General features: G+C 52.8%; 2 protein-coding genes across 9 annotated transcripts in view; one reads left to right on the top strand and one right to left on the bottom strand.

Annotated features, from left to right (window-relative positions):
• TNIP1 (TNFAIP3 interacting protein 1) overlaps positions 1 to 13,849 on the top strand; it is a 52,224-nt gene extending 38,375 nt beyond the window's left edge. For 5 of the 8 annotated variants that reach the window (XM_082381487.1, XM_082381493.1, XM_082381492.1 and 2 more), the window contains 10 exons: positions 706 to 795; positions 2,772 to 2,837; positions 2,999 to 3,142; positions 5,494 to 5,622; positions 7,839 to 7,970; positions 9,134 to 9,259; positions 9,806 to 9,871; positions 10,257 to 10,448; positions 11,303 to 11,393; positions 13,083 to 13,849. In XM_082381487.1, coding sequence (XP_082237613.1) covers positions 706 to 795; positions 2,772 to 2,837; positions 2,999 to 3,142; positions 5,494 to 5,622; positions 7,839 to 7,970; positions 9,134 to 9,259; positions 9,806 to 9,871; positions 10,257 to 10,448; positions 11,303 to 11,393; positions 13,083 to 13,117 — 1,071 coding nt within the window. In that variant the 3' untranslated portion in view covers positions 13,118 to 13,849. The remainder of the gene's footprint in view (positions 1 to 705; positions 796 to 2,771; positions 2,838 to 2,998; positions 3,143 to 5,493; positions 5,623 to 7,838; positions 7,971 to 9,133; positions 9,260 to 9,805; positions 9,872 to 10,256; positions 10,449 to 11,302; positions 11,394 to 13,082) is intronic. The other 3 variants (XM_082381491.1, XM_082381488.1, XM_082381489.1) reach the window with 2 other exon arrangements.
• Positions 13,850 to 14,372: 523 nt separating this feature from the next.
• Positions 14,373 to 22,417, bottom strand: GPX3 (glutathione peroxidase 3). The gene is made up of 5 exons (XM_082381520.1): positions 22,257 to 22,417; positions 17,409 to 17,562; positions 16,383 to 16,500; positions 15,850 to 15,949; positions 14,373 to 15,433 (listed from the first exon to the last, which is right to left on the bottom strand). The coding sequence occupies exons 1-5, from the start codon at positions 22,341 to 22,343 to the stop codon at positions 15,212 to 15,214; spliced, it is 681 nt and encodes a 226-aa protein (XP_082237646.1). The 5' UTR covers positions 22,344 to 22,417; the 3' UTR covers positions 14,373 to 15,211.
• Positions 22,418 to 23,891: the final 1,474 nt, after the last annotated feature.

Here is a 23,891-nt window from a genome sequence, read left to right as displayed (position 1 = left end):
TTTGACGTGCCCTTCTTCTTCTTATTACTATTATTATGATTGAGCACTTCCTTACTTTCTGGCACCACAAGTCGCTCCATAATCACCTTATATTTTCCCTGCCCCAGACCTGAAATTAACCACTTCTCCAAGGAGTCCTGTTTCTTTTTGTTAGAGAATGGTGTTTAGAAACCAAGATCTGTGCTCATTGCTATTGGAGTGACACTGCTTTAGGCCCTCTCAGAGGTCAGAGCTAGGAAATACATGTACTAATCACACATGCACACAAATCTTTATTTGTGTATCTTTTAAAAAACATTTTAAAAATAAACATTTTATAAAATGTTAAAAAAAATGTGTAACTCTTGCCTTCCAGGCTGGAGCATTTTTGGCTGATGGGTTGGGGAGGAGAGGGCAGCTGGCAGTGCCTTAGAGAGAGAGCCTGAGCAGGAAAAGAAGTGGCCATGGAGGTGGGGTGGGGGGGAGGGAGAGGGAAGGGTCCGGGAGCCACTGAGGGTCAGGGAGGGGGAATAATGATCTCCATGGACTTCCCGAAGGGACTCAGTCATAGCTGGGATGAGTAGCAATGTCCTGGTGGGTGGGAGGGTAGAGAGGCAAGAGACGGAGGGCTGGGCCTCATGGGTGAGCAGTCTCAGAGGAGCACTGAGTAGGGAAGAGAATTGTTATTTGAGGCTCTGCTGAAGGCCCCTCTGTGTTTCTCCTCAGGCTGGTGTGACAGCAGGTAAAGTCCCAGAGGTGGGAGCCTTGGGTGCGGCTGAGAAGAAGGTGAGGATGCTGGAGCAGCAGCGCACGGAGGTAGGTGGCTGGAGGGAGTGGTGGTGGTCGGGGAAGACCCCTCCTCACTCCCGGGACCAGCAGGACAAAGACCCTCCCTGGCCCCCTGGCTCCGGCTAGGCCCAGGTCTCTGTGATGCGTTGCCATGGTGACTACTGAACCATCTGCCCGTGGGTGAGAGATGCTGCTTTGCCCTGGCTCTTGTCTCCTGATCAGTTCCCCTACCCACAGGAGTCACTCTGAGGAGGTGGCATTTGGGGTATGGCCTAACATTGCTGCAGGGGGTAGTTTAGGAAGGCTCCCATGGTAAACCCTGGATGGTGGAGAGAGGTTGTGATAAGGGGCAAGTTTTAGCATCAGGAATGGGGAGTCTGGGGTTCATCTGTCACCACGCGGCTGGTTCAGGGAGGGACTGTCACAGAAGGAGAGATCCCATACCTGCTTGCAGCACTGCTTCTAATCAGTTGAGAGTCTCCAGAAGTTGAGGCTCTTTCCTTGTGTCTCGTGCATAGTCTTCCTCTGTCCCCCACCCCCGGTATGTCTGGACCAGAGGTGGGAGCCCCACCCTCTCTATTCTCTGAGCCCCTCCTCTCCACACAGCCTGGTCCTTGTCCCAGACCCTGGGCCTTTCTGCCCTCCCTGGTCCTCCAGCACATTTGAGAGTCAGGTTCTCTTGGTCTTTTGTTTATATGCATATTCATTTTAGTTTTCTTTTTGTATTGCTGTAAGGTTTTTGTTTTTTTTTTTCTGATTACAGAAGTTATATAATGCTCATTATAAAAAGATCGAGAATCTCACCTCCTGGAGATGACCACAGTTGATAACAGTTCATTACATATTCCTCAATTTTGTCTATGTACTTACTAATGTATGATGTTTGTAAAAATGATATCATACATACCACATTGCAGATTGCTTTTTTTCTTTCTTCCCTTAAAATTATATCTTTGAGGGTATTTATTTATATGTAAAACATACCCTATGTTTCTTTACTTCTGAGTACTTTTTATCATATTTTAATGTTTTTGAACTTGGGATGCCCTTTCCATTGTTAATTTAATGATGTTGGATTGTTTTTCTTCCTCAAATTGTTACTACATCAAGATTTTTTTTTTTTTTTAATATTTTATTTATTTATTTATTTATTTATTTATGGCTGTGTTGGGTCTTCGTTTCTGTGCGAGGGCTTTCTCCAGTTGTGGCAAGTGGGGGCCACTCTTCATCGCGGTGCGCGGGCCTCTTACTTTCGCGGCCTCTCTTGTTGCGGAGCACAGGCTCCAGACGCGCAGGCTCAGTAATTGTGGCTCACGGGCCCAGTCGCTCCGCGGCATGTGGGATCTTCCCAGACCAGGGCTCGAACCCGTGTCCCCTGCATTGGCAGGCAGATTCTCAACCACTGCGCCACCAGGGAAGCCCTACATCAAGATTATGGCAAATAATTAGTATCATCTCAGAACGGAGGCAATGTATTAGGCACCTGAATTTCTGAAGAGCTGTGCAGTGCTCCATTTTCTGTTTATTCTATCATTTCCTTAACCTGTTTCTTATGCTCAGGTTGGCCTCTAGATTTTTTTGCAATATGAACATTGTTGAGCTGATCAACAGTACACATAGTTTTTACACACTTGTGCAAGTGCTTCTTTTGGTTACATTTTTCGGAGTGGAATTATTTGGTTAAAGAGAACGAGAATTTGAAATTTAAATACAAAGTCCCAAATTGCCCTCCACATGGGTGTGTGTTCCATAATTCTACAATAACAATTGTATGCTCTTTCTGTGTCTTGGTGTTAGTCTTGCCTTCCCGGCAAGGGTAAAATGTGGCGGTTGATAAAGGTGATTTGCTTTGAGGAACGTTTTTGAGAAGCGCAGGATCGAGGCAGTGTGTGTAGCTGCCGTCCGCGCACGCTGCGCACGCCTGCGAAGCTGGTGTTGGAGGAGTTGGCTCTCTCTGGTCATTCTCTGCTTATCTCCTGCCCACCCCAATCTCTCCCCCGCAGCTGCTGGAAGTGAACAAGCAGTGGGACCAGCATTTCCGGTCCATGAAGCAGCAGTATGAGCAGAAGGTACTGTGGGGGTGATGGGAGCTCAAGGCTGGAGCCTGCTTCACAGCTGGGCTCTCCGGGCATCTCCAGCATCCTGCATGCTGCTTCCCTCGCAGCAGCCTTGAACCTTGGACGTTCACCCCCAGCCCTTACACACTCCCTTTCTCTGCCTCTGAACTCAGATCACTGAGCTGCGCCAGAAGCTGGCGGACCTGCAGAAGCAGGTGACGGACCTGGAGGCCGAGCGGGAGCAGAAGCAGCGCGACTTTGACCGCAAGCTCCTCCTGGCCAAGTCCAAGATAGAAATGGAGGAGGCAAGTGTGACGGTTGGTCCCACAGCTTCAGCTCCGGGGCGCCAGCCCTCTCCTCCCCAGCAGTCTGGAGCTAGTAAACAAGCAGGGGTGGGACTCAGGAGACGCGGGTTCCATCTCTGACTCCAGTACTCAAGGGCTGTGTGGCCGGAGGCAAAAGCACTTTCCTTGCCCGTGCCTCAGTTTCCCATCTGAAAATCGAGATTGGATTAGTTATTCTTTTCATTTTTTTCTTGTTTTTATACCAAAGAGCTTTTGGTTCAGTTAAAATCTTACGATCTAGGGAACTGCACAGGGAAGCACAGAATGTAAAAGAGATTCCGCAGGCCTGCCCTAGTACACTTGATGGGCTGGATGCTGCTGAATGCGTACAGCGGTGATGGCTGTTTGTGGGCGAGGGGCTCCAGCATTAGACAGAGCTTCCTTCAGTCCTTCCTCTGGTCAGTGTTCAACAGATCATGCCCTGGGCACCGTGCTGGGCACACAGACTCAGCAGTGAACAGTCAACCCCGCCCTCGGGGGAAGAGACGCGGGACATCTAATTACAGAAGCAAATGAGTAGACCTATGTTAAGTACGACACAGGAGAAGTTACAGGGATCAGGGCGAGAGCATAAAGGGGGCCTGGATTCATTCTGGGGGGGCCCGGGAACAGGTCCCCTGAAGAAGTAGCATCTGATCTGTCATGTGTGTGACTGACACTGGCCAAGGCCCTTCAGGATCCTGGAGCAGCTTAAAGAGGAAAGGCCATTTGACCCCCAGGCTCTCTGGAGATTTTATTTCTGTCACCATGCCTTCTCCTTCATGAGAACTGGGTACGGGCTGCTTTTGCCTGACTTAGAAATGGCCATTTCCAGCAGAGTTCCTTCCCATCAGTATGCGACACCTAAGGGCCTTCTCCTAGCGGTCAGCCCGCCTTGGCGACCGCCCCGTACCTTGGAGATGTGTGTTAGGGAGGACACTGCCTGTCTTTTCTGGTGAGTGCACAGTCACAGCTTGGGACTGTCAGCCAGACCCTGGCTCACGTTAGTGGGTGGGATAAGTTCCTGGCATCTGACACTCTTCCCTGTCAGCTGGGGGAAAGGCGGGATGTTTCAAGACAGAAGCGTGGCCCTGTGGTTAGGGACACCTGGCCATAGAGGCCGTGCTGACCTGGGAGCCTCTTAAACTGGGAGTCCGCAACAACTCCCACAAGATCCAACCAAGGCTGCCCTCGGCCATCTTTGGCTGAAAGCAGCTCACCAGCTAGTTTGTAGGATATTGACATGTTCACACGATACAGATACAGTGAGTTTCCCTGGACCGTCTCCTCTCACCACCCCCACCCCCCAATTCCAGGCCCTTCCCAGTGGTAACCACGGTTACCATTTTGGTATATCTTTCCAGGCCTCTTATCACAAATAAACACACAGAAATAGACAGTTTAATGTGGGTGTGCCTGGTCTTTCCTCTGCTCTGTGCTGCTCTCTTCTATTTCAAACACTCCCTTTGACTTTCAAGGGGACAGAGAGCACCAGAATTAGGAGACCTGGGTTCTAGTCTAGCCCCAGCTCACAGCGTGGCCTTGGGTAAGTCACCTCCCCTCTCTGGATAGTCATTTCCTGTCGTGTAAAGGGGCTAGGACTTGATGCTCTCTGAGGGCCATTCCAGATGTGGCTCTTTGCGATGAAGAACGTGGATTGTTCCATAGTAAGTATGGAAGCAGTGCTTCCACCTTGAAGCCTTCCCTGGTTTCTTTTCAGCTGTAGTATTCTTTCTTTTAACCTCACAGTAGTACTTTGTTTCTCCGTGGAGGAACCCTTTCTGCCTTATGCTGCATTTATTTCTATGAGGGTCTTATCTCCTCTGGGCTCAGAGACTGTAAGAGCTGAAAGGTCCTTTGGAGACTTTCAGTGGCTTATCGCTTTCTGTGCATCATAGAAGACCCCTGTGCAAATCTGGTGAAAACTGTGGCTTTTCTCTCTAGAAAGTTGCACAGTCAAAATTGTGTGCTCAGTTTGGGGGCTCACAGACCTCCTGAAGCCCACCTGTGACTCCTGTTACGAACCCCTTACCCATGGCAGATAGGAGAGCTTAGACCAGAGAGGGCTGGGTCAGTGCCCAAGGGCTCAGCTCACTGTTGGAGGAGCTGGTGGCAGAACCTGGGGCCTTTCATTCACCTGAGCCACCCCTTCCTTGAGGACAGGACCATGTAGACATTACCGCTCTCACCCGGGTGCCTCGCCTGGGGCCTTGTGCCTGAGCATCGTGGGGCAGCAGAGTGAGAGCGAGAGGGGAGGCATGGCCACGTGCAGGGCGGGGCGGGCAGTCAGGGAGTCTAGGCCTCCTGGAGAGGCTCCCTGCTTACCAGTCCTGTGTTCCCTGCAGACCGACAAGGAGCAGCTGACAGCAGAGGCCAAGGAGCTGCGCCAGAAGGTCAAATACCTGCAGGATCAGCTGAGCCCGCTCACCCGGCAGCGGGAGTACCAGGAGAAGGAGATTCAGCGGCTCAACAAGGTGGGCGCCTCAGCTGTGGTCTGTTGGGCGGGCAGGGCTTCCCTGAGCCAGCCACGGTGCCCGCCCTGTGGCCGGTGCCTCAGAACCTCAGCTCAGGGGGGGCGACTCCTGGGTCAGGGCGAAGGCGCTGAGGCTCTCGGTGCTGCCCCGTGATTTCTGCCACCTCTGCCTTCCCCTCCCCGCACGCTGAGTGCCAGGCTGGGACGACCCCATGCTTGCTCCCCTGTGGCCCTTGGACGTGCTGTTTGCTCACACAGTGCCACCCCCTCATCGTTCAGGTTTAGCTTTAACACTGCTTCCTCAGTGAGGCCTTCCCAACCCAAGTCTCCTTTGAGCTCCCTATTCTGTGTGTCTAAAGTACCGGCAGCTTCTTTCACACCCCTTCTGGCATTTTCTTGTCATTACTTATCGATGACCTTTCTTCCCATCTGACTGTGGGGGGTGTGCGTCTTCACCAGGGTACGTATCCCCCAGCACCTGGCACCAAGCCCGTCCGTGTTCAGGAAAAACTCACTGAAGGGAGTGGATGATCACTGGCCTGAGGTTCCTGCCCTCGAGCAGGGGGATCCAGGGAGATGGGGCTCAGGGTGGGGGTGGGAGAGCCCAGGTAAAGCGGGAGCCCTTTGCTCTGAGCCACGGTGAGAGGCGGTGGGCCGGGCTGTTTCTGGTCCCAGGTTATAACCCCTGCCTGCCTTCCAGTGCAGGGGCTAAAGGAACAAGCTGACAGGAGGGGCTTTGAAAGGAAACTTTCTCCTAAGGCTCAGCTTTTCCTGCTGTGGAGCCTGTGCTCAGCGTTTCCTCCCGTCCTGTCTGTCTGTCTGCCTTTCCCTTCTGCCTGCTCTCCTGCTCACAGCGGGCTCTGCTGTGAGTTTGCATTCACTAGGCCCCGGGGGTGACCCTTTCTGTTTGGTTTTGGTGTTTGGTAAGCGCTGATGATGCTGAGTGTGGGGCCCTGGGACCTGTTCTCTGGGAAAAGAACGATCTGTCCTGAGCTGTGGGAATTGGGGGTCTAAATCCAGGCAGAATGTCGTGCCTGCTGCTGGTTGTAACGATGACTCAGACAGGGTCGCTGCCCTCCAGGTTTCTGTGGCGTAGCTGGGGACAGACACCGGTGGGGATGATTAACGCGAGGCTCTCCCTGTCCCTGGACCTCAGCCTGCTCATCTGAAAAATGGGGCAGACGGAGGAGGAGGGTGAAGTGCAGCCGTAGCCGCCCCTTGAGCATCCTGAATTTACTCTCGGCTCAGCAGTTTCCTCATGTTTCTGGGGGAGTCTTGGAGAGCAAGTGGGGCCCAAGTCCAAGTTGGGGAAGGTTTCCTATATCTCCCCAAGGTCCAGGGAGGCACTGTGAGCAGTGCTGACGCATGGCCAGCAGAGGCCCTGCTGTCTAGGAGCTGAAGTCTAGGTGGTGATGAGGGTGTCCAGTCTCGAGAGGCGTTCCAAAGTTCTCACGCAACACGTTAACAGGGTTGAAGGAGAAAACCAGTTAATGGCAAACTTTTAAGAGAATGTGAGCACACTGTTTACGTAAGGAAAGGTATCTTGTGGACATGGTAAAACAGGGGTGCTTTTTAAATTTTCAAAATGCTATTTGGTGATGTGTCAGCCCATTTTCAGGGTTGGAAAGGTAAAATATTAATTAAGTCAAAATTAAAATCCAGGCTAATCTAATACAGAAGAGCTGGGGATGGAGAGGTTGGTTTGGTGGGAATGGGTTACGGAAGCTGAAGAATCACAGGGCACGCAGTTGTCGGGGAGGCTGAAATTTCTTCCCCCAAAGGACTTAGTGTTCTTTCTAGGTCTGGGTGCTAAGAATTGAGCCACTCATCCTCAGGGAAGGAGATTTCTCCCTTCTACATAAAGACCACAGGTTAGGCTGCTGGTTAAGAGCACATGCTGGCTTTGAGTCCCTGCTTTGCCACTTACTAGCTGTGTGACTTTGGACAAATCACTTCAGGTCTCTGAACCTCAGTTTTCACATCCATAAAATGGGGATGATGGTCACAATCTTTTCTTCATAGGACTGTGGTGAGGATTCAGTGAAATGTTGTGTATAGTGTTCATAAATAAGATAGCACTTATTAAATAGTGGTGGTTATTATTATTATTATTGTTATCAGGAAAGGGGCCTTTCAATGGAGCCTCACCCTTCCAATGAGGCCTGACTTCCAGGGGCTTTCTGCTGATGGGCCCGTCTCCTCTGTTCCTCATTCCAGGCCCTGGAGGAAGCACTGAGTATCCAGGCCTCCCCATCATCTCCAGCAACAGCATTCGGGAGCCCGGAAGGAGCTGGAGGCCTGCTAAGGAAACAGGAGCTGGTCACGCAGAATGAACTGCTGAAACAGCAGGTGAGTCTAGGGGGAAGAGGTCAGGTAGGAGGTGTCCAGCGGGAGCTGGAGCATTCCTGAGGGCCCAGGATGGGCCTTGAACCATGTGGAAGCTGTAATCTGTAGTCCACTTTCTGGCCATTGGCCAGGACCCCTGTCTGGATATAGGTTTATCCTCACCACCAGTGTATCCCTATCTAGGTCATTCCTCTACCACCATCATGGCTTAAACATTTCTGTGCCCCAGCTGTGCTATTATTTACCTAATATTTTGTAAACAAATTTTAAAATAAATTCAATAAATATATTTAAAAGGGAACTTCAGATTTCTACTATAAATGGGAAAACCTGTTTATTATTTGCCATAAATAGAAAGTAACTGTAAGCAATAAATACAGTAAAAGGTAAAATAGTGTTGTTGAACTCTAGCTAGACACTGTCGCCTGATGAAGACTCTGAGCTTGAGTCATCTCTCCCTTTATTTAAGGGAAGTTAAGTACTAGAAACCTGTTAAAGACACAGTAGCATAAAATGCAGACCTTCTTCTTGAGGGACACAGAGAATTGAAAGGAAGTTGAAAAGGTTTTGGTTCTCTCACGTGTTTCTGTGCTGTTTGGTGCCATGCTTTCGATCCTTCTAAATCATTTTGAGCCTGGTCGGCTTCTCACTGATCTGCAGTAAGGTTGTGAAACTTCAGAGGCAGAGACAGGGCCCCACCCTGTCCCTTCCTTGCCAGTGCACCCCAGAGCCTTGGGAGAGTTTGTAGGCCCTCTGCTCTCGGAGCCAGGAGACTGGAACTCCAGTCCTCCACTCATTCTTTTTCTGTGGCCTCCACCTCTCTGTGGGCCTCAGCAGAAGGAAAGGATGGGACTGGTTGATGGCTGTCAACCTGTTGTTTTCTTTTTTGGCATGGATCCTTTTTTCAAATAAAGCCTATGTTGAAGCCCAGAATATAAGATAGACAGACCCAGAGCTATCTGTTTGAACTTGCGGGTGGGGGGCCAGAGGTACACCTGTTCCCCTCCCCACGGGGATTTTTGAGATGCGGTGAAACCAGTTTTGATGTCTCACTCCCATCAGGAGGCCCGGGGTTCTAGGCCCGAGCAGGTCTGAGTCTCCACTCAAACTGCCCCTCCTGCCTCTTCCCTTTCTCACCACCTCCCCACCCCTTCCCACCCCTTCAGGTGAAGATTTTTGAGGAGGACTTCCAGAGGGAGCGCAGCGACCGTGAGCGCATGAATGAGGAGAAGGAAGAGCTGAAGAAGCAGGTGGAGAAACTGCAAGCCCAGGTCACCCTGTCACATGCCCAGGTGAGAAGAGCTGGACCAAGGAGGGGGCAGCTGGCTGTCCTCACGGGGAGGGGGCAGGGATTGGAGGGTCCCTGGTGAGACTGGATGTCAGGACACTCACTGATCCTCCTTTCAGCTCTGCTGCCACATTTCTGTGGCCCTCAGAAAGGCCCTTCCCTTCTCTGACCTCTAGCTCTGATTTTCCACAATCAGTTTTCACGCCTTAAAAGAGCAAATTTAGGAGTTAGCTCTGAGCCATCCACTCTCTCCCACATTGTAACTAAAAGGTGTTAATGCGAAAGCACAGAAGCAGTGAGGCTCACACAACCCTCCTGACCTGTGTTCAGACCACCCCCAGTGATGCGTGAGCAGGCCTTACCTGCAGCCTGCAGCCTGGGCTGTGCTATGTCTCATAGGGCCCTTTCCCGGGGCTGGGCCAGGCAGGACAGCCCATAGCGGTGCCTCATGCATTGGCTGGTCAACCCTGCGGTTGGTTAGGCCCTGAATCCAGGCCTGGCCAGGAAGCACCTAGCCTAACAGTCTTCTCTCCTTCCCTCCTTCTCTCAGCTAAAAGCCTTCAAAGATGAGGAAAGGGCGAAAGATGCCCTGAGACAGCAGAAGAGGAAAGCAAAGGTGAGGAGGCTTGAGGGAGGAAGCAGCACTTACTGCATTTTACCTCCTTCAGGGTGCTGCAGTCACTGGGGGTGGGGGGGGCATCGTTTGCTCAGGTGCCCAGCTAACTAATGAGGTAATGTGGGTGGAGCATTCATAACAGTACTTGGTACAGCATACGTGCTCAGGACACACTAACCGTTATCATAGTTGATATTCTGTGCCCGTGTACCAGTTTTCCATGCCCATGTGCCACTCCTGTGTGCATGTGCCAGCCTTCCGTGGCCACGTGCCAGTCTTCAGAGAACTGAGATTCTAAGTGGAGAACGGGAGATGGGATGGGTGTCACTGGGACGGCCCATGCAGCCTGTCACAGGCCAGAGCCAGATGTCAGCCTTTCTTGCAGACCTCGGCAGACCGCTACCACGTGGAGCCCCACCCGGAGCATCTCTTCGGGGCCTACCCCTACGCCTACCCGCCCATGCCCCCCGTTGTGCCGCACCGTGGCTTTGAGGACTGGTCCCAGGTCCGCTACCCGCCTCCCCCCACGGCCATGGAGCACCCACCCCCGCTTCCCAACTCGCGCCTCTTCCACCTGGTGAGTCTGTGCCCCTCTTTCACTCCAGGACACACACACAGGCCACCCAGACACATTCCAGAGGGCAAGGTCAAGTGAGGGAGTCAGAAGCTGCATCCTTGGCCCCTTCTGAACAGCACTGTGGTGTGCAGCCTGGTGTCTCAGGGGCAGGACCTTCCAGCCCAGGGCTGCTCAGGGTCACTGGTGTAGGACAGAAAAGGCCAAGTAAGGGAGTGGGCCCAGAAGGAGGGCTTTCTCCCGCCCACCAGGCCAGGGGTACTGGAGTTTGGGTTTGACCTTCTTTATAACCTCCACATGGAACCAGGTACCAGATCCTCACCATGCATTCTCTCCCTTTGCTTTTCTTTCTCTTTTCCCTTTTCAGTTTCCTTTCCTTTTCTCTTTTCTTCCATTTTTTTGGCTGCTTTTTTCTTCCCTTGCTTATCATTCTGTCTCCAAAGAGCTGCTGTCACCTGTCCCATCCTCTCCAGTGCCTCTGCCACAGCCCCCTCAGGCACCCCCGCTCTCACCTGGTGACAGCTGCCTTCCATCCAGCTTCTCTCCCATGACCATTCCTTACATGCATCTTTAAACACTGGAGTGTACTGTGGGGCTTAAGAGATTAGCTCCAGGATTATAGAGACCTGGACTCAAATCAAAGCTTGGCCACTTGCCTAACTGGACGACCTTCAACAAGTTGCTTAACCCATCTGAGCCTCAGTTTGCTAACCTGTAAAATGGGGGTGGCAACCTGGGTAGTTGTAAGGATTCAGTTATACCCGATTAATATGAACTTAGTACTATTCCGGCACGGTAGCTGCTACTGTACTTTTCAAGTGTGGTTTATTGATTACTAAGCACCAGTGTTGTTGCAGCCAGAATACACCTGGCGGCTGCCCTGTGGAGGGATACGCAGTCAGAGCTCCCAAGTGATGGGCTCACCCACGGCCAGGCCTACGGAACCAGGTGAGCACGATCCCCTGGTAATGGGCCTTGTCTTCCATGGGGGGAGATAACTTCTTATCTGCCAGGATCACCCCTGTTTGGGGACGACGATGTTGCTACCTTCTGATCTAGGTGGAGGAGGAGGCCCAGCTTTCTGAAATAGTGTTGAGAAGAAAGGGATGGTGACTGCATCATGAGGGGGTTGAAACCATTCCTTCCTTCATTACAGTTTAGGGTCTAAATGCTGTGTGCTGTATGAGGTTCTGGGGAAGCTCGGATATGGTCCCAGCCCTCTGACCTCACTGTCTAGTGAGGCGGGCAGAAATGAATGGTTAAAATCACACCAGTGGGCATACAACTGCACTCAAGTGCCCTGAAGGAAGAAGAGCAGGTTTCTATGAGAGCAGACAGCAGAGGGACCTGACCCAGCCTGGGGGCCATGGTGTTTGAGTTGAGACCCTCAGAATGAGTGGCATTAACGAGGTAAAGAGACAGAAGGCACGGGTGTTCTTGCAGAGAAAGGACAAATGCAAAGGCCTTGGTGGGAGGGGATGAAGAACTGTGGCCAACTTGAGGATTGAGAGAAGGCTGGCATGGCTGGAGCCAGGAACAAGGTGGGGAAGGGGGGATGGGCAAGGCGAGGTCAGGGAGGTTGGCGGGTCCTGACCGAGAGGGCCTTGCAGGCCACAGTAGGAGGGCTGGTCTTTATCCTAAGGATGATGTGCAGCCCTTGGACATTTTAAAATCAGAGTGGCATGGGAACTCCCTGGCGGTCCAGTGGTTAGGACTCTGTGCTTCCACTGCATGGGGCCCAGGTTCGATCCCTGGTTGGGGAACCCACAAGCCCTGCCGTGCGGCCAAAAAAAATAAATAAATAAAAAATAAAATAAAATCAGAGCAGCATGAGAGATTAGATTTGCATTTTGTAAAGCTCCCTTTGGCCACGGTGTCCGCCATAAACAGTTGGGGACTGGAGGTCTGTTCGCTAGTCACAAGAGCACCCTGGGCCCTTGGTCACTCCCTCACTTTCTGCGAGGCTCTCATGGGGCAGAAGGCACTGCCTTGCCTGTGGGGCTTCTGGGAGCAGAACTGCAACTAAGGGGAGCAATAGGGAGGCCAAGTCCATCTCAGCACGAAGAGGAGTTTTCTAAGGGTCACAGCTGTGCCAGGAGGTCGAGTGCCCCTCTGCAGAAGGAGTGGGAGCCGAGACTACAGGGTGACTTAGAGGAGTGTGGTTTGGAGGATCTCGTGGTTGGAAGGAGGAGGTATTGGGCTGGTCATTTTCTGATGTTTCCCTGCGGAGCCCTAGAGGTTCTGTGGAGCCCCTCGGAGCCTGCTTTGATGAGGGCAGAGGGTGGCCAAGTGGGCAGGACTGTCCCCTCGCCCAGAACTACTCCATTTCTGGGATCTGAAACCAGACTGACTAGGCGCCAGCACCTCCTAGACCTGGGACTTTGAGCGAGTTTTTAAAAACCTCTCTGTGTCCCAGTTCCCTCCCCCCCATAAAGGGATAATAATCTGTCTGCTTCATAGGGCTGGGCAAGGACTGAATGACAAATATACCTAAGGCACTTAGCCCAGGGCCTGGCACTTGGTAATACCCAACAACCCTAACTGGTTTTTTCCACTCTTACTATATTGGTTTCCATAGGACTTTGAAACCTACTGTAGCACCTCATCTTCAAATCCTCAAAATTTTTGTTTATTTAGAGTCCACCAAAAATGACCGTGAGGGACCTCAGTGAAACCAGTCCCTTGGCTCCAGCTTCGTCTTGCAGAGCCAGCTGACTTCAGCTTACTGGAAAACTAGAGGCCACGGGCTCTCCGAGCCTCAGCCACTCGGGAGGCTGAGATGGATGGCCAGCTTGAGCCCTGGCCCCAACCTGAACTGTTTAGAGACTCGGGAGGCTCCATCCAGAAGGCGTCCATCTGGGCCTTTCCTTTGGAGTGACTGGGAAAAACTCACTACTCTGCCACTGAGCGGAGAGAGGCGTCATCCGGCCTTGACCCGCCATCCTCTGCAGAAAGTGCTGGCAGATGTTAATCTCAAGTGGGGTGCAGTGAAGACCCCTTCCTTTCACAACTTCCCCAGAAGTGGTTCAGCAGCCCCTCCGGGGACCACAGTCAGTTCATGTGTGTGTTTAGTTTTTGCTTCAAGCTCTGCAGTAGCAGGACCTGCCCCACGCACATCCCCTCCCCCTCTGAGGAGCTGCGGGAAGAGCGGGTTTGCCTCTGGGAGCAGAAGAGACAGGATGCTCTACTCCTGGGCCCTCCACTTCCGCCCACGGCAGCCTTGCCAGCACCACTGCAGCCTGGGATGAAGCCCATGCCGGCCACATCGGCTGAGGGGCCCCAGCCTGAAGTTGCCAGGCCCTCAGCTGGAGGCTTGTGGTGCTGGAGGCCCGGATTGGGGTGGCTGTTGATCCCCGGACAGCTGTTTGCACGAATCTTGGACATAAATCCAAGTTGAAGATTAACATTTTGTGACTGGTATTCTTTTATGCCCTGATGAATGTTCCCCTCCTGGTCAACCAGAGTGCTGCTTTCCTGGCCCCCTCCCTCCGTACCCCATTCCTCCCAGACACCCCCGGGAGCATCACCGTTACTCTTGGCAGATATCCCCTGGGGCCCTGCTCAGAGCCTCCGTGAGGGTCATCCAGGGGCTGGGGGTCAGGCAACCTGGGTTTACATTCTCGTCCTGCCCCTCACTTGTCAGGAGACATTGGGCAAGGCCTGGACCTTCTGTGAGCCTGTTTCTTCGTCTGTCACATACACACCTCACCTGAGCCCTAGCTGCCGTGGAGAACTGTGGGATGACGGTAGACGTGAGCTGGTTTTACAAACTCCAGATGCCGAGTGAGGAAGCAGAGTGGGCCTAGGTAGAAACCAAAAAGCAAGGGCCCAAAGGTCTCCCTTCATTCCTTTTCTCTTCCTCTTCCTCTTCTCCCTTCCCCCCCGGCGAGGGTGGCCCCATTGAGGAAGCACCACAGTAGGCTCAGCTGCTGCAGAAAGGCCTTTACTAGGCAGACAGGGGTGAGTCTAATGCCAGTGGGTCGGGGTGAGAGGAGAGGGCACATCCCTCAAAGGAGCGGGGGTGGCATCCCTGCCCAGGGGCCTCAGCCTGAATGCACTAAGGGCTGGCCCTTCAGACAGGCTCAAGGGAGGTCCGCCCACAAGGGCTTTGGGCCACTCCTTCATGGAGATGCCACCCCTGACACGGGGAACATGGCCCTTGCTCTCACATCTGCCTTGGCTACTCTCAGGGAACACTGCGGGGCGGGGTAGGGGGCTTGGGAGGGCCCTCAGGAAGGAGGGAGGCTGTGTGATGGAGAGGAGGATGGTCGGGCAGTGTGGCAGACCCAGAAACTTCTGGGCACTTCAGGGGTGGTGTTTGGAGGCAGTGGGAGGTGCCGGCCCCAAGGGTTGAGGTCCAGGTTGAATCTAGAGCTGGTTTTTTTCTTTGGGCTCAGCAGGAAGTGAATTGTTGTCATTGGAACAGAGAACTGGAAAGAGGGGAGTTACTCTGGCACTCTCCACGGCACACAGCTGTCGCCACACACACGGTACACGTTCCTGGGTATTCATGCAAGTCAGCCCGTGTAGCCGTACACATAAGTGTGTGCACACACCTGGTCACACACAGCTGTAGGCATGCGTGCAAACACCCATGTGCACAGCAGTACAGACAATTGTATGCACACGTTCGTGTCAGGCTGAGGCCTTGTGTAATCGTAAGGGGTCTAGTGTGGGAGTATGGTGTGGGTGGAGAAATGGATTCCTTCCTGAACGGAGTCCTCCCCAGCCCCTGCGTGGTGGACATGGGGTGGGGTGGGCCTCAGTTACTTCCCCTTGGCCTCCAGGGCGGCCCGGCGCCGCATGTAGGTCAGGATGTCCATCTTGACAGTGTTGACCGTGGTGCGGTGGTGCCAGCGCATGATGGGAGCACCATCTGGCCCCACCAGGAACTTCTCAAAGTTCCAGCGGATGTCATGGACCTTCATGGGATCCCAGAAGAGGCGGCCCGGTGAGCCCAGGAGCTCCGAGGTAGGAGGACAGGAGTTCTGGAGCAGAGATGAGAATAGAGTCAACCCTGCTTGGGACCCCTCCCACCCTTATCCCGCCTCCTTCCCAGGACTTCTTGGGGGAAGGAGAATAGCCTGGCACTGAAGAAAGAGCACCAGTTTGGGAGTTAGAAAACTGAATCCCAGAACCAGTTTTGGCTCTAGCAGATTGTGAGACCCTAATCTTGTCCCTTCTGGGGCCCATCTGTAAAATGGGCTGATGAGACCCTAGGGTTTGCAAAGCCCTCTAGTTGGAATAATAATCAGATGCCAAGAAATTCCCCAGAGCCCAGGAGCGGAGGAGGGTGGCACAGGCCTTGTCTTTCTGTGGGCTGGAGCCAGGAGCGGCTGCAGCCTGGTGCAGAGCCAGCCTCAGCGGGGCAGAGAGGCTCTGAGAGAGGTGGCTGCATACTCACCTTCAGGAATGTGTAGAACTTCTGTTCTTTCTCCCCGTTCACATCCCCTTTCTCAAAGAGCTGGAAATTGGGGACGAAGCCCCCACCTGGTCGGACATGCCTAAGAGCAATGTTTTTATGTGGGTCCCAGGGAAATGGGCACAGGGCTCAGAAATGAGAGGAAGGGACAGAACAGGGGAGGGGGTGTTGGGAGTCTGGATTTTATGCTACAGTGGGCAGTGGGAGCCAGTGAATATTGAATGGGCACAGGCATAATGTGGGTCTACAGTCTTTTTCCAGTTTGGTACCTTCTTAATAACCCCTGCCCTCCACCTGTACTCCCCTTCCCCCTCCCCGGTCATGTGCTCACAACCATCGTCCCTGTCTCTGTTCCTCTCCTGGCCCCTCTTCCACTCGTTCCACTAAACGGGGTTCCTGGAAGGGGAGAGTAGTTCTTGGAGGCTGATAAATATCCATCATGAATAGGGGCCGGTGCAAGAGATGCCTAGAGGCTAGGCTGGGGCGCTTTCTCAGGACACTGAGTCAGCACTCACCTGAGAGTGGCTAGGATCTCCGAGTTCTCTCCTGGTTCCTGTTTTCCGAATTGGTTGCAGGGGAAGCCCAGAATGACCAGACCAAATGGTGCAAGTTCTTCCTGTAGTGCATTCAGTTCTGGGCCAGGGAGAGAGAGAGCAGAGACTGGGGTAGCCTGATGAGGAGCCCTCCCTCCTGTGTACCACTCTACCTGCTCACCCATTGTACAGCTGAAATCACTGAGGCCTGACAGGGGAAGGGACTTGCCCAAGATCATCCACTGAGTGTGGCAATGCTGGGATTCAAGTCCCATCCTATGGATTCCAATCTGGATAGGTTGGAGGTTTGGGGAAAAAGAGAGCAATATGGTTCATCAAATAAGTAATCAGTCACCCACTGCCAAGGTCCAATGATTGCCAGGCAGAACGTTCTAGGTCAGGTTGCCCTTGCCTCCCTCTCACACCCCACCCCACCCCCCAAAGCATTTTCTTGTGGGTGCTTTCAGATGCCTTTCGCCTGCCTGTTCCCTCAGGCTCTTGACTCTGACCCAGCTAAGGAGAAAGAAGTGAGGATACTAGGGATCATGAAACCTGGGTGCAACACCTGGTTCTGTCACTAACACCTGTACTCTGGGGACTCAGGCCAGTTGCCTGCTTTCCAGGGGCCAAGAGAAGCACTAAGGCAGATGGGGCTGAGGACAGGTGAGGAATTCTCAGCAAGACAAAGCTATTATTTCTTACTCCAATGAAAGGACGCTCCAGGCACAAACCCAATCTCCTCCCTCCTGCTTTTAGAGCAGTTGAGGTGCCCAGGGATGAAGGATAACTGAGAATCTTCTAGAACATGTTTGAAGGTGATCAGACCTCAGGCTTATATAATCATTTTCAAAGAACCATGAAACACAGTAGGATTAAGATACAGGGTTTGGAATCTCATGATCGCCGTCACCCCTTCCCCCTTGCACGGGGAAAGCTCCTGTGATTGGAATGTGCCCAACTGGCAGAAACAGCCCCAAATAAAGCAGGGGAAGAGGGATGGGCTCTTACCAACGTACTGGCCCGTCAGGCCTCAGTAGCTGGCCACGTTGACAAAGAGGATGTATTTGCCAGCGTACTGCTTAAAGGGGATGTACTCCTCCCCGTCAATGGCGAGGGCTCCATACTCGTAGATGGTGCTGCTCACGCCAGCATGGCAGTCCATCTGGAAGAGAAGACCAGCGCCGGGGAGCGGTTACAGCTGGAAGGGAACTTGGACTCCACCATTTCCAAGATAACAGGGAGAGGTGGAACTGATTGGCCCAAGTGGTCTTGACTTGCCCAAGACCACTCCAAGAATTAGAACCAGACTAGAAGTGAGGTCTCCTAATTCCTTGTACAAGACAATAATTTTGAAAGCACTTAATAAGCTGGTGGGTGCTATGGAAACTTGGAGAAATACTTACTTTGGTCATTACTTCTGCATCACATGTCAATTTATAAACAGTCACTGGGCAGGCTCTGAGGGACACTCCCCCGATGCTGGTGTTGTGTTATTGGATGGGCTGGTGGAGACGGGGAGGCTATTGCAATAATGCAGGCGAGTGGTGATGAGACCCTGAACTAGACCATCGTGAAGGAAGAACTGAACAGAAATGAGGAAGCAGCAGTATGGACAGTGGTGATTCAGAGGTTCCCGATCTGGGGGACTGGAAAACTGACGCTGTTAGAAAATAGGGAAGTAGGATAGTAGCCAGGAATGGGGCAAGGCCTGCCATGAGGATTAAGTGGGATGGTCAGGGTAAAGCTCCAGTGCCTGGCATAGATTCAATGTTCCCTGTGGGCGAGCAGCTGTGACAATGACCATTATACCTTCCTCTGCCCACGCTGTTCCACGGTCAGCCTCCAGAACTAGTAGAGAGAGCGTTAAATGGGCTGCAAGTTGGGGAACCTGGATTCCATGACCAGCTCCGCCACTAACTCCCTGTGTGGTCTTGGACTAGCCCTTTCTCTTCTGTGGGCCTCAGTTTTCTCATTTATAAAATGAGAACCTTGAACTGGATCAGCTGTTCTCAACCACCATGGCTTGACAGCGTCACTCTCAGTGGGAGAGGAGGGCATGGATTACTGCCGGCAAGCGGGATGCTGCATTTACCCCACTCTACCCCATCTTACCTCTGCCATTTTTTGGTACAGACTACAAAAATCTGGGTCTACTCTTGAAAGAGTGTCATGGCATCACTACCATAATTAGCAGCTGGACGGGTAGTCCTGGCCTGGACATCTGAGAAGAGGTGAGAAGACAATAAACAAATCGAATGCAAACTAGCATTATAGACCAGAGAGACAGAGCCAGGTGGTTGGAGTTAGAGAAGCAAATTCACGTCCTCTCTTCCCACCAATCCTGGAAGACTTGCTGTTGTGGCCAGTTACACCTCTGCCCAACTGCGTGAAGAGAGCCATCTGGGCTGGCAGGGCGTGGCCCCAGGAGGGTGAAAAAAGCAGCCTCTGTCTTGAAGACTCCGTAGCCTGCTGAGCCAGGGGAGCTGGAACTCCCTCCACGCGGCCATTCCCGGACAGCTGCAAGCTCTCTTCTTGGCTCCGGTACAAATTCCCTGCTACACGTGAGTCTAATATTCCATGCCCCGTGACTTCTGGTGGCTGCTGGAGGCCGGCCTGAGACCTAAGCTTGACATTCCTTCAGCCCCTGGGCTTCGTGGGCCCCAGCTGGGGTCAGCTCCACCTCAAAATACAGACAGCCAGGGCACAACAAACACACCCTAGCTGGCCACAGAGGTCTAGCAGCCAGAAGGAAAGGCCTCCTGCCTGCCTCTCCACTCCACCCTGGTCTGAAAACAAACTGTGAAATGGGGAGAAAAAAAGCCAAGAGGTTGTCTAAATAATGGAAGCTTGTAAACAGCGGGAGGATCAGCTTCTGAAACCAGTTTCAGGGTGGGAATCTCCTCTCATTAGATTTGAGTCTTTGCTGGCTGTGTGGCCCTGGGCAAGTCACGTTCAGTCTGAGCCTCCATCTGCTGACGGGAGAGGATAATACCACCTGCCTCCCAAAATGGCTGCGAGAATTTACTAGCAGGTCAAAACTGTCTTGCAAGCCTCTTGGAAAGAAATCTGTACCCGCCCTCCGCCCCACCCACCCATCAAGGGATAGGGTAAAGGGCCCTGACGTTCCTACCTCATTGTGAAGAGGGCTTTGATGTTCCCCAGGCAGTATGAAGAAGATGATGCACTGGGCAGGGAGTTTACAGGAGAAGGGATGTGTGACAAAGCCTCCATCCTTTCTACTGGGCCAGTGAAGCCAGTGCTGTGAGTTCCGACCGAGAGGGGTCAGAGAGCGCCTATGGTGGGGGAAGCCATGGCCTGCATTCATCACTGAGCACACGCCCAGTCCTTACGGAAGCCCCCTCCCCTTTTCTGGGCCCATGGAGTCCCAGAACCCTGCACCTTAACCCGGATGTCAGAGGAGTTGTGGGTGGAGGTGGGGAGAGGGAGTGAGGGTGCCTCTATCCTCCCACAATTGCACAAGACAGGAGAGTTTCGATGGCTTGAGAGTTGGAGGGGGGACCCCGCCAGGACCCCAGCTGGCTAGGGTTGCTGGTCCTGTGTCTTTCTCCTCACCCATCTTACCACCCCCACCAGTGTGAAAGTGTGAGAGGAGAGCTGGACTGGGGGCAGGAGACCTGAGTTCTGGGCCTGGCTGGGTCTGATTCTGTGTGACGACTCCTGTCCCTTCTCTGGGGCTCTGGCTCCTCAGCTGTGAGGCGGGGTCAGATTCAGAGCTGTCTTGAGGGCTCTTTAGCCCTGACTGTCAGCCGGTGGTTCCATGATTCTCTCTGCCTGGTTTAGTCACCTAGAAACCAGCGGTTACTAGGATCCCACGCACGTCAGTGGTTGTTATTCTCTCTAGCCTCTGCAAAGTCCTTTTGTAGAGGAAGGACAGGGAGGCTGGGCAGCCTTAAACTGGACTGGAGAGGGGACACGGCAAGGAAAGGAGGATTCCCTTTGTTACTCAGCCCCTCCCTTTGAATTGGGAGGAGGCAAACATCCCTTTGGGGCTCTCACCCTTTGTCCATCCCATTCTCCACCTGCCCCTTGCCCCATTGCTTGGCCCTGGAGTTGGGGTAGGATAAGTGGTGGAGTCCTAGAACCCAGGGCTTTGACATTTCAGCTCTCTCAGGACCTGGAGGAGAAATAGGCATGCCCAGACTGTCATTAGCTAGCAAGTCCTAGCTGGTTGTATCTGATATGATCACACCTCACCCTAAGAGTTTTCTAGACCATACCCACCCTGTTTTCTCTGAATCCATCTACTCCTCCCCAGAGTTCTACAGAGAACACATGGCTATGATTAATTATTCATGGGATCCATGTTCTTACCTCCAGCCTTCTTGAAGCAGGGCCCGTCTTCCCTTCTCTGCTTCTCCCCAAACTGAGGTTATACGACTGACTCCAAGATACTGCCCTACCCACGGTCTACCCTCACTTCTACTCCACACCCCAATATTGAAATTCAGTACCATCCCTGCCCTGGAAAATACCTTCTGAGTTGGAGATTATGAACAGGACTGGATACAAAGCCAGAGGCTTAGAGGAAGTGGCCCCATAACCATCCAGTCTCAAGGCTGACTCCAAGCAGGGGCAGACTGATTGGAATTTAGGCTGAGGACAGGACAGGGGATAGAAACAGACAGAAGGAAACTTGTGTTTGGAATGGGCTTCCTGAACAGTAGATACGATTTTGGAAACTGAATCATGGAGTCATAAGATCTTAGAATTAAGACCTGGAAGATTTGAGAAACACAGAAGTGCAAAGCTTCTTCTTCAGCTTATACAAGCCTTTTGTGTGTGTGTGTGTGTGTGTGTGTGTGTGTGTGTGTACTGGGATGCTGGAGACATAAATCTCTCTCTTTGGGTCTATGCCTGGCTTCTGCCTCCCCACCCTGGGGAAGAGGAGAGATCTACAGTGCCCACTTTGGCATATACTGTCCAAAGAGATAAGCATGTGTGGTCACCCCTGCTCCCGGCCTTAGCATCTCCACTCTAGCTAAGGGCCACACACTCTGCTGGGGATAGACTGAGGCTCAGGAGAATTCTGCCTCTCCTTTCGAGCTGGCAGTCCCCAGCTTTCTCCAGCTACTAGGTTTGCTCAGGCCAAGGTGGGCAGTGGGTGGGGGGTAGTGAGGTTGCCCCCAAACAGGAGACACAGCGTGTGGATTTTGCAGCTTCTCCAAGCATCCCCTCTGAAATCATCAGCCTCATTGTGCCCTGCCCTCCCACCTGCTACAGGTGGAGAAACTGAGGTCCACAAAGGAAAAGGGAGTCTAGTCAGCATCCTGGGCATTCTCTGCTGCCAGCTCAGAGCTCCTTCTGTCACACTCTGCGTCTTCTACCAGTATCCCAGAATTCTACCTGCATTTATGCTTGGGCTAGACGGGGACCACACAGCTGCGTGTTCCTTCCCTTTCACCTTGCCTGCCATTCTCCCTGGGAACCTCTGCAGCCAACCCAGACCCTGAGTCTCCAGGCCATTTTCTGTGCCCCCCACCCCCTTCAGGCCCCACTGGAGGGGAATATCTCAGAAACAGACGGTGGCTTGGAGGTAGCAAGGCGACCCGGAGGTAGCCGTGGGGATGAAAGTGTGGACCGGGAGAGAAGACCCTTCCTCCCTCATTCATTCTGCCCACCCGGGGCACCCAGGTCTCCAACAGATGGAACCGCGAAGAGTCTGACGACGGTCTGGGTATGCTGAAGAGGGAGGCAACGGGAGTTAGGGCGTCTCTCGCACCTAGGTGTCACCCTACTTGGGGGGGAGCCCGGGAAGAAGGGTGCCTCACCACCGAGCGATGGACACCTGCGGACCACGTTCGATCCCCCGGCCACCCATCCCCGAGGCTCACTCACCTTCGACTTCTCCTGTCCTCGGCTCGGCGGAACGAAGCCGGCCAGGAGCAGGGAGAGAAGGCAGGATGCCCGGAAGAGACGGGCCATGGTGGGCTGGGGCCGCGTCTCGGACTCGCCGGAGACGCTGTCTGCTCCCGGGCCGCAGTTCGTCTGAGGTGTCGTCCGCTCTCATCCACCTTTCAAGCCCTCAGCGATGACCAATCCGCGGCCGGGCCGGAGTCCTTGTAGCCAATCGCAGGGCGTCTGGCATTTCAGGGGCGGACACAACTTACCCTCCGCTTCTCCCCCTCCCCAGGCCCTGGGCGACAGTGACATAAGCAAGTCTGGACAGAGAGATGGGAGCCAGCTCCTCGTGAACCCGTGAGGCGGGCCCCTCTTCTTTAGACTCTAAAGTGCTGGAAGAGGCAGGCACAATGTCCTCAGCACAGCCGGGGAATGGGCTTTGAAAAGCGCCGAAGAGTTGATGGCACCCCCAAGGTGTTCCCTGTTCCCTCCTGCCTCCATTCTGGTTGAAGGTATATTAAGGACCTAAAATGTCAGCAAGATCTGAAGTGAGACTTGCAGGAACATTTATTTACTCTATGTAGGTTTAGTGCTTAAAAAGCAAAGAGTGAATGCCCTAGGATTTTGAATGCAGCCCTCTCCTGGGAAGAACATTGGGGTTCCTCAGCTGGTTTGAGAGCGGAAAATACATTTGCTCCGTATGTAGTTTTGAACATGTTGCTTTCCCTCTCTGGGCCTCAGTTTCCCCAACTGTGTAATGATGGGATTGGTTGATGCTCTCTAAGTCCCTTCTGGTTCTGGCTAGATGACTTGTTTCTAAAAATAAGTGACAGACCTAGACCAGGAGTCCCTTGAGAGTAGGGACCATAATCACCAGCTGGCACAGGGCCTAGAACACAACATGTGCGTAATATTTGCAGCATTAATCAATCCATGACTTCGTTTCTCTGCTTCAAGATGCTGATGATCAGTTCAGGGAGCTCTAGGTCTGTGCTGTCTAGGTATGATTCTCTCCACCGATAGGGGAATGCGTTGGGATCAGTGCTTCCCAAATCAGACTACCAGCCACCTGAGAAGATTTTCATACAGATTCCCAGGTCCCTCTTCAGAATCAGTGCATTAGAATCTCTAGCGGCAGAGGCTGAGGCTCCACCTTCAGACATGTTCCAAAGGTGATTCTGAGGCAGGTGATTCTCTGTCTTCTGATGGAGAAGTGCCTTGAGATACCATGCCTTTACTATGATTTAAGATAGTATTGTCCCCGTGGGAATTTGGAAAGTCTGTCTCAATCCCACATTCTCTGTGAAGCCTTCCTTACCTCAAACCACAGCCTGTTGAAGTGAAGGGAGTGTTGAAGGCCAGGAATTCTTTAAATGAGTTAAAGCACAGAAGCATTTGAACAGTGGCTGACACAGAGTGTGTAGTCAATAAATGCTATTTATTCAACCACCTCATTTTGCTGAAGCCTAGAGATGGGGAACAATTTACCCAAGTTCCCAAAGCAAACTGATGGCAGAGAGGGGACCAGAATCCAGGTCTAGACTCCATTCTCGGGCCCTGTTGACTTTGTTCTGGTGTCTCCTGAAGGTCATATTTAACCAAAGATACAAACATCTGTATACATATCAGTTT

The sequence above is a fragment of the Balaenoptera borealis genome (assembly GCF_965194805.1).
Source record: "Balaenoptera borealis genome assembly, chromosome: 2".
Classification (NCBI taxonomy): domain Eukaryota; kingdom Metazoa; phylum Chordata; class Mammalia; order Artiodactyla; family Balaenopteridae; genus Balaenoptera; species Balaenoptera borealis.
Note: the sequence above shows the minus strand (reverse complement) of the source record. Positions and strands in the feature narration are given on the sequence as shown.